The sequence below is a fragment of the Hydra vulgaris genome, chromosome 02 (assembly GCF_038396675.1).
Source record: "Hydra vulgaris chromosome 02, alternate assembly HydraT2T_AEP".
Lineage (NCBI taxonomy): Eukaryota > Metazoa > Cnidaria > Hydrozoa > Anthoathecata > Hydridae > Hydra > Hydra vulgaris.
This window is the reverse complement of record NC_088921.1, coordinates 53,463,337-53,472,998: the sequence shown is the minus strand read 5'-3', so window position 1 is coordinate 53,472,998 and position 9,662 is coordinate 53,463,337. Positions and strand designations below refer to the sequence as shown.

Here is a 9,662-nt window from a genome sequence, read left to right as displayed (position 1 = left end):
CAAAGTTTTATTAATTAGGCTGTTATTGTATTTTGAGCAAAACATCCAAATCAAAGCACAGTATTGAAAATTTGTCAAAATATACGCGTTAAATAATAGAGTAGCTTGTTTATAAGATATAAAACTACTCATTCGGGAAAGGGCAACGCACTTACTATTAGCTTTTCTGCATAAAGCTTTAATGTGACCACCAAATTTTGGCGCTAATTTACATCTCTACTCCCCTATTTTTATTTTTGATTATGAAACGGAATTTTATCCTGATTAAGAATCGTTAAAAACATAGACCTGAAAACCAAATGAAAGTTCTCTAATTCGATGTTGAAGTATCAAAAAAATATGCCAAAAACGCTAATACTTTTTATAACACTTTAAGATTAAAATATTTAATTATGGTTTCTGTAGTTTGAAAGTAATTAAAATACTCATGAAAATTCTGAAAGTATTCATGAAAATTCCGATGGAAAAAATTTGCTAAAAACAAAATTTAGTTATATAAGACTCTCTCTTTAGAAATTGTTTTTGTATTTCTGTTTTAAAATTAAAATGGCGAATGCTAGACGACCGACTATTATTGAGTATGATAGCCTTAATTTACCAGAAATTGGTCGTAGGTTTAAAAACAATAATAACGAGTGCATCCGGTGGTGCAGTAAGTTTGGTTTACTTGCTATCAATATGATCTGTCCTCGTTGTAACATCCAGTGCAACGAACAAAATAGTCATAATGTCGATAGAAAGATTTGGAGATGCATGCTAAAACAATGCAAAAAGAAAATAAGTATTCGTTTTGGAAGTTTTTTTGAAAGATCTCAATTGAAACTTTGGCAAATAATAGGTATTGCCTATATTTGGATGCGTAGCGCCGGAAAAAGTCGTGGCCTTTCAGAAGAAGACATTCAAAAGGATTTAGAAATTGGTAGCAATAAAACTGTAGTTGATTGGAATCAATTTTGTAGAGACATTGCCGTTACTTATTTCCTTAACAACCATGTGCAATTAGGAGGGCCAGATTCAATAGTGGAAATAGATGAATCACTTTTTTCAAAAAGGAAATACAACCGAGGTAGAATTGTAGTAAATCAATGGATTTTTGGTGCGTATGATATAGCGACTAAAGAAGGGTTACTCATTTCTGTAGCGTACCGCGATGCAACAACCTTATTACCAATCATTAGACAATGGATTCGTCCTGGAACTGAAATATGGAGCGATATGTGGGCAGCATACCGAGGTTTAGCAGCGCAAGGTTTTCAACATGGTATAGTAAACCATACTTTACATTTGTTGATCCTGCAACAAATGTTACATCAACAGGGTTGAGGCAATGTGGCAAAGAAGCAAAGTCAAATTTAAAGTTATGTTTGGGCCCACAAATTGAGAAATGATTCCCGATTATTTGTCAGAATTTATGTGGGCGCATCAAGAACACTCTTATTTTCACTTTTGGAACCAAGTTGTAGATGAATATCCTGTTTGATTATTATTTTTGTATATAGTAACATTTGTCTATCTAAAATCATTCATATATTCAAAAAAGTATGTATAAAAATCCGAAAATAAAAAAAAAACATTGAAATTCAAAGTTTTTTCAAGAAAAAAAAATACTAAAATAAAAAGAAAATACACAACAAATTTCTCCATAAAATGTTTTAGGAAAATAAAAACCGGGCACTAACGTTTTTTTAATGATTTATTTCATGTTTACCGCCTTAATTGTTAACTTTGTCGTGTTCAAAAAAGATTATTAGCGTTTTTGGTGTATTTTTTTTGACTCTTTAACGTCAAATTAGAGAACTTTCCTTTGGTTTTCAGGTCTATGTTTTTAAACGATTCTTAATGAGGATAAAATTCTCTATCACTATCAAAAGTAAAAATAGGGGTTAGAGATGTAAATTAGCGCGCAAATTTTAATGGCACTTTTACTTATTTTGATGTAAAAACGCGAATTAGTTTTAAGCGTAAACTACTTTATACATGTATAACTCATATAAAAATATATAATTTACTTACATTTAAAAGTTTCGTTTTAAATTCGTTTTTTTTACATAAATTATATAACGTGTGTAACTTAATTACGTAAGTTAATTTTTTTATGAGAAGCTGTTACTTGAAAAAGTAATTTACTTTTAAAAGTAAAAATTATTTGCATTTTTACTTTTACTTGTAAATGTAACTTTTAACGCTAAGTCGTGTAAAGTAAATTACTTTTTGAAAAGTAATTTTGGCTATAATTATGTAAAAAATTTACATCGAAATGTAATTTACTTTTTAAATGTAAAAAAAGTTGTTTATGAAGTAAACTTACGTAAATATTGTATTTAAAAAACATAATAATTCACAAAGTAAAATAAAACTACATCATAACAACAAATTACTTTTACCTGTAAAAGTATCAAAAACAGCTTACATAAAAGTAATTTGAAAAAAATTGTTATTTACAATTACAAAAAAAGTAATTTTTTTCTTTGAAATTTTATACTTTACTTTGTAAGCAAGTAAAATGTAAGTTATATGATTTGCTTTCTCAAAGAATAGTCATTTCATGTTGATTTAACATAAATTTTGAGATAGGTAGCGTATTCAAATCCATTGTCTGTTTGAGGGCACTTCTGGGTAATAATTCAGGTAATAGTCAAATGATGTGGGTAGTGTTTGTGGTGGAACATTGGAAAAGGATTTTTTTCACGTTTATGTGACGCATCTGACCAAAACCAGTCGGATGTCGCGTTATGTTATATTGAGAAAACCATCAAAACATCTCGAAAATTCAATTTTTATCATCATTTATTTTTTTGTATGATTGTTTACATAATTATGTAAACAGTTATGCAAAAAAATAAATAATGATAAAAATTGAATTTTTTGCATAATTGTTTACATAATTATGTAAACAATTATGCAAAAAAATAAATAATGATAAAAATTGAATTTTTGAGATGTTTTGATGGTTTTCTCAATATAACATAACGCGACATCCGACTGGTTTTGGTCAAACGCGTCACATATCTTAAAGGGTAGTTCTATTACAATCAGGGGCTAATATAGTCAACATGTGGGTATACCAGTAGTGTAGAGACGGGCTCCCTGCCGCATGAGTGCTGATAGGGTCTGCCAAATAATCATTGATTTTTTATTTCTTTTTTTTTGTCGAGCAGAATAAGGTTAGTGGCCATAATAAAACTTTGTCAGGGGATGAAGAGGGAAGAGGGCATCATTTCTAAGCTATGGGTATTTCATACATGAGTAAACCTTGACTAAATCACTGTTTGTTAGAGCGCGCTTTTTCTCCAGTTTTTTCTCTTTGTATTTGTCTTTTCAATCAAGTATTTTGTTATGGTAATAAGACTTTTGGTATCCGCAAGGACATCGACTGCTAAATCAGTTTTCAAAAAATTATAAGTCATTTACACTATCTGATATAATTTATTTGATTAAAGAAGTATTTATCAGATATAATCTTTTATTGAATTTTATCATATATAATCTATTTGAAAAAAGATGGTAAGGAAAGATGTTCAATCCTCTACTATAGGTTGTGGGCACCCTAATAACCTCCTTTTTGTTGCGTTGGTATCCAACCCGCACAAGGATGATTAGAAAAATAAAATCTTATTCAATTAAAATTCGTTTTATTCGTTTTATATTAAAATTCGTTTTATAAACTCAGTTAAATTCGTGCGGCCGCAGTGGTTAGAGCACTTGCTTTATAAGCAGATCGAAACGAGCTTTGGACATGTTTTCGCATCACGGTAAGGAAGGAGGCGTGAACTTCCTGGTTAAATGCACTTCTGCGGTGCTCTGTGACAAGACCGTTAGGTCTTCTTGGGGCACCAAATAACAAAAAAAAAATAGTGCTTTAGAATAATGTTATTTTTTTTCAAACGTTAGTTTGACTTCACAAGGTGTTTGTCGGCTATCAGTTGTCCCGGATTTTTTTGAATGATTTTTCACTACCTTCCAGACTAATTAGAGCTCTGAAGCTTCCAGCATTTGTGCAAATTTAATAAAAGTACATCTTAAAATTGTATTCGGAGCCAACTGGAGAACTGTACTTTTTTGAATCTCTTTTTTTGTTTTTGATTTTACTTTATCTTTCAGACTTTACTTTGATTTTACTTTATCTTGACAGCATTAGATGATTTTTTTTTTTTTTGATTTATTGATTTATTGTACCAACTTATATTATGTTGCTTTAAACATTGTTTAAAACTTTTAGTAATAATTCTTTTGTCGGGAGGAAATAGGATAGTGGCCCTGATAAAAATTTACCTTAAAGAGTCGGGCATATTTGTAGCTATGCTGCTGTTTTTTTGCTTATTGTCAGGGCCGTCCCGAAGAGGTCTCTCATTGGTGGGGAAGGGGGGAGTGGTTGTATGTGTTTTTTGCCAACTAGAGACTCACACACACAAAAAAAAAAGGTCCTCGATATTTGACATTTGCAAATATACTTCAAAACTTGCCAACTGAAATGCCATAAATATAATATATCGTTTGGATATGGCTGTCATGAATATGTCATTTGTAAAATACAACTACATTATATATATATATATATATATATATATATATATATATATATATATATATATATATATATATATATATATATATATATATATATATATATATATATATATATATATATATATATATATATATATATATATATATATATATATATATATATATACAAACCATTGACATTAACTAATGTTTTATATTATTAAGATTCTGTTTATTAATAAACATATTTTTATGACATTATCATAAAAAAGTTATAATTAAGTAAAGTTAAAACATAGATTCCAATTTGCAATATTTACAAGGTTTTTTCCGTTAAAACTGATAACAGCTTTTTTCAAATGTTCAGAAAAGGAGCTGTTACTTTTGGAAACTTTGAGTCCATTCCAAGGTTCATTAACAAAACTGCAATGAATTGCTTCAACAACTTGTTCAGAGAAGCAGCCTAATCCACGCCCTCTTACTGCATAAAAAGCACCTATATGTTTTATAATAAAATGAATTTTCAATGAAACAGTGATTCCATAGTCTTCAACAAGTGTTCTGTTGTGATCTTCAAAGTTTTTAATATGTGTTTCAAATCGTTATGAAGTTTTTGTCCAAAACAAGACTCAACCAAATTGTTTAAAATTCTAAACCCCCCTTGCCAATGGCTTTAAATTAATTGGCAATGCACGCATGTACTTATAATAATTTTTAAGAATTTTACGGGAGGCGTTGCCATCAGAGGCATTATTCTAGACCTCTTTTGAAATGTTTAAAATCATATATTGATATTTTGGCTACTTCGTTTTTCACCACCACATTTCTCTATATGATTATAAATATGATTAACAGCTCCCTCCATTAGGTGTAACTCTGGCGGGAAAAGATAATCTGCCACTAAGTGGTCGTTTATTTCTACGTGTATCAGTGGAGGATTAATAACATTGCAAAATTTTTTAACATTACGTTTTATTGCACCTGATTGAAAAAATTTTGTGTAATGTTCCTGTAAAGAACCAAAATTTCTAAGCTTCTTTTTTTTAAATGGTAACATTCGTTTCCATTCGCATATATGGCAAGGTTGTATAGCCATAGCGCTTGGAGATAAACCACACATTATTTGACAAAGCTTAAGATCAGCTACAAATGAGTGTTTTGTTTTATCTAAATTTAGACAGTTCATTAATATAGAAACATTGTAGCGACTTTCAGGAACATTTGGAACTAAAGCTAGTAAAAAAGAAGCTTTTACGGAACCTTCTTTATATTTTGAATTCTGAGGTTCTTCATATGTACTCATTGTAGTTTTGTCTTCATGGTTGTATTTGTCAAGTTCTAAACCTTCGCTCTCACAATCTGACAATAGATTCAAACAGATCTAAGATAAGATATTTTTTATTATTACAATTTTTCTTTTGTTTTGACTGAATCATAGTTCTCATAAACATATTTAGAATAAAATTATTTACCTTCCTCCATTAATACCGAGCTTGACTGTTTGCTTGCCTAAATTCACCTCTTTAATCACAATAAGCAAATTTACAAACTCCTCAATATTGGTGCACTTAACAATAGGGAGATTTTCTTTTACTTTTAAATTTCCTTTTTTAAATTCAAATTCTTGATAATCAATATAAATAAATCTTCAAGTGCACTATCAACTACTGGAAGTACTTTTTGTAGGTTTGCTTGTATGCAAGTTTTCCCTTTAATTGATGTTCTATTAGAAAAATATATATATATACATTTAGGCTAACTAAATTGCATAAAAAGAGTAAGAAATACTTTATTTAAAAGTCGTTCTTACCTGAGTTCTTTTGCTAGCTGTATTAGTTTCTTGTTGGACAAAGTAAGTCTTGATTGAATCCTTCATAAATCAATCAAGGTGATCTATCTAGGTTTATTTTTTAAGGACCCTACTGATATTTGTAGAAAGTTTAATCCTTTTTGATCCTTGTTCATATGATTTTTCTGAGATGACTTGAGAAGCGATCTAATCCTTAACTTCAGCTGAGGTTTGAGGTTTTTCTTAAAATATGTAAACTAATTAGTTTGCATATTTTACATTGACAACTAGTAGAATTTCTGGTTAAAGGTGTAACGACGTTTTTAGTCCAGTCTTTCACTAAATGCGGCAACTAGTTTTTTTGACGTGTATTACTCGTCATTTATCACATTTTTCGGTTTTTGTCATGATCACACTTTTTTGTGGATGCGACATTATAAGTATATATAAATATATATATATATATATATTATATATATATATATATATATATATATTATATATATATATATATATATATATATATATATATATATATATATATATATATATATAAAATTTTCAAGTTATAGTTTTACTTACGTTCTGAATTTGGGGGATAAATTCCTAAATTGGGTTCTTTCGGCCCCTAAAACGTAAATATTTTGCTAAAAGGAGTTTTATGATTTCGGTGACATATCAACCCTAATTCTACTCATTGTAACGAACCCAATGATGTATGACAATGGCCAGGGTCAAATCGCAAAACTAAAAAGTGGTTGGAGGCAGGTGTGATTGGTATTTTACAACAACCACACTGAATAAAAGAAACCAAAATACAAAACTTAGAATAAAATTGCAAAATGCGGAGCCATTCTCAAAGCAAGAACAATAAACGAGACAGTCTTTTAAAAAAATATTTAAATAACTGATGTAAATAACATCAAGATTAATTAAAAAAAAATAAAGATAAAAAAGTAAAATTAATTAACTTAAAAAAAGTTTATAACTTTTCATAACCACAACAACCTCTTATTTTAATTTATTTAGTATAGCAAATTTAGAAGGATGGTTCAAAAACGCACACTTTCAAATTTAAAATTATATTGTCGATTGTGAAGAAAAGTGTCTTGTTATGTTATTTTATCATACAGATGAAATAACTTCAAGTTTTTTTTTATTTCAGTAAATTTTTGTTACATTTTTTTTTTTTTTAAAGTTAACGAAAGATCAATTCACAAAATTTAAACAACCAGATTTCAATCACATGTATAAAATCAGGCCGGTAGCAAGCTTTTTGTTTTTGTTTGAGAATTTAACGACATTATATATACATGTTTATGTAAAGCTTTTCAAAAGTATTGCGATAATCGGAGTCTGTTAACAATAAACTCCTAAAATGTTAACTTTCCTTGCATGCCATTAGTGTGAGAGCGATGAGTTTATAACATTTATATATACATTTTTTAACATTTTAAACTAAATTTAAGTTCATTAACAAGTCTCTAACGTCATTCAATGTCTCTAACGTCATTCAATAATCTCTTAGTGTTCAAAAACTATGATCATATAAATTTTTAGCAACCTCCCCAATAATTTAGGGGATTTAAAATGTTATCTTTAATTAAGTTATAAGTTCGTCTGACAATCAAATTCAGTTCCTCTTTCAAAAATTCGGAGCGAAAGTTAATTTAACTTTTTTTTCGTGAATATGTAATCAAATGACGCAGACTTAAATTATTTGTCAAAGAATAACGAAGAAAATTAAGTTTTTTTAAGTGACTTTTATCTACAAGATCATTTGTATTTTTCAAAGAATATTATAATATTGTTCAAATTATTCTTATTTTTATTGTTATTAATTTGATAATTATTTTTTTTTTCAAATTTAAATTCGTCATTGATTTTTGTTTTTTTTATTACATAAAGACATTCTTTATTACAAAGGTAGATTTTTAATTTTTATAATTTTTTATTTTTCTAAACTTGTAAAACATATAAATGGCGGGGGCAAGAAGAAGACAAAAATGGTCTTATTGCCAAGCCCCTAAATATCCGCAGGGGAATCTGGGGCAAAATGAGACACTTTCAGGGAGAATGTTCATAACTTGAGAAGAATCGCGTTTCACAACATGAAATTTTGCAGGCCACTAGCATATTATGTGCCTAATGATCTCTGAAATATTTGTGGTGATAGGTTACTGTATTGGTACAAAATGGCAACAACTACCCTGTCTCACTTTCCCCTAAACCTGGGGCAAAGTGAGACAGATTTCATTTTAAGAAAAAACTAAGTAAAAATATAATTTTCAATGAAATTAAAGCAGACTTTTGATTAATTCGAGTAGTACATACACAACAAGCTATCCAGTCAATTTGGGTACCATTGCACCATTTGACAAACTGGACAAAACCACTCCTCTTCATTGTTTATATCTTTTTCAATCAAGCATTTCTTTAATTTTCTTTTCTTTTTGTTCCTTTTTATATATTTTTTTGTTTAACTTATTGTCATTGTTCTTTTCCAGTAAATTTTTTTTCTTATTGTTCTTTTTTTTTTTTCTATAGTTTTTTTCTCATTGTTCTTTTAAAGTAACAAAAATTCTTATATGGAGAGCTAGTTATAATCTGAGATTTTTCAGCTAATTTTCTTTTTGGAGGATAAAGTTTTGGAATTTGAAGTATGTTTTTAATTGGCTTTAATTTATCATGGCTCATTAATTCTAATGTAGTTAACTCTGGCTGTTGTAAAATTTCACTTTCTTTTTTGTTATTGCATTTAAAGTAAATTTCACGAGGAATGGATAACCTGATTTTATTATCATTATCACTCAAAGATGTCCTTGGATATTCATTTTATAACATATGCCGATTAAATGGGACAATTCCAGTTGCTCTAAAACTTGAAGTAGCATTTTCCATATTAGCAGCTCTTAAATATGCTTTATTAAAAATTTCTCCAAGAATTTCTGTTTGTATTCGTCTTCCTGAATGGTTTTGCATCCATCTCATACATGCTTGATTAAAAAAGGTTTTCAAAGGCTTAAAAAATCCACGATCCAATGGTTGAAGTTTATAGGTCGTGTGTGGTGGTAGCAATAGCAAAAACAATCCATTGTCTCGAGTATAGTTTATAAGTTTTAAGCTTCTGGTATGAGAACGATGACCTTCAAATATAAGTAAAACTTTGTTGATCAAGGTGCATCGTACATGTTTAACAAAATGTTGTATATATTCAAGAAATAAACTAGTATTAGCCCAGCCATTTTCTGAGTATCCTTGAATAGTTCCAACTGGAATATTATCTGTGAGTAATAATTTCTTTTTTTTGCGCTTAAATATCATTATGGGTGGTACATAATGACCAACAGAATTAATTAGTATGTAA

The 9,662-nt window shown here is 28.9% G+C and overlaps 1 protein-coding gene across 1 annotated transcript; it reads left to right on the top strand.

Annotated features, from left to right (window-relative positions):
* Positions 1 to 546: 546 nt before the first annotated feature.
* On the top strand, positions 547 to 1,323 carry LOC136076136 (uncharacterized). Its single transcript, XM_065789605.1, has one exon. It carries the CDS (start codon positions 547 to 549, stop codon positions 1,321 to 1,323), a length of 777 nt encoding a protein of 258 aa, XP_065645677.1.
* Positions 1,324 to 9,662: the final 8,339 nt, after the last annotated feature.

What these genes read in the sequence shown, in the direction of transcription:
- LOC136076136 (XM_065789605.1), top strand. Translation starts at nt 547, where the DNA reads ATGGCGAATGCTAGACGACCGACTATTATTGAGTATGATAGCCTTAAT.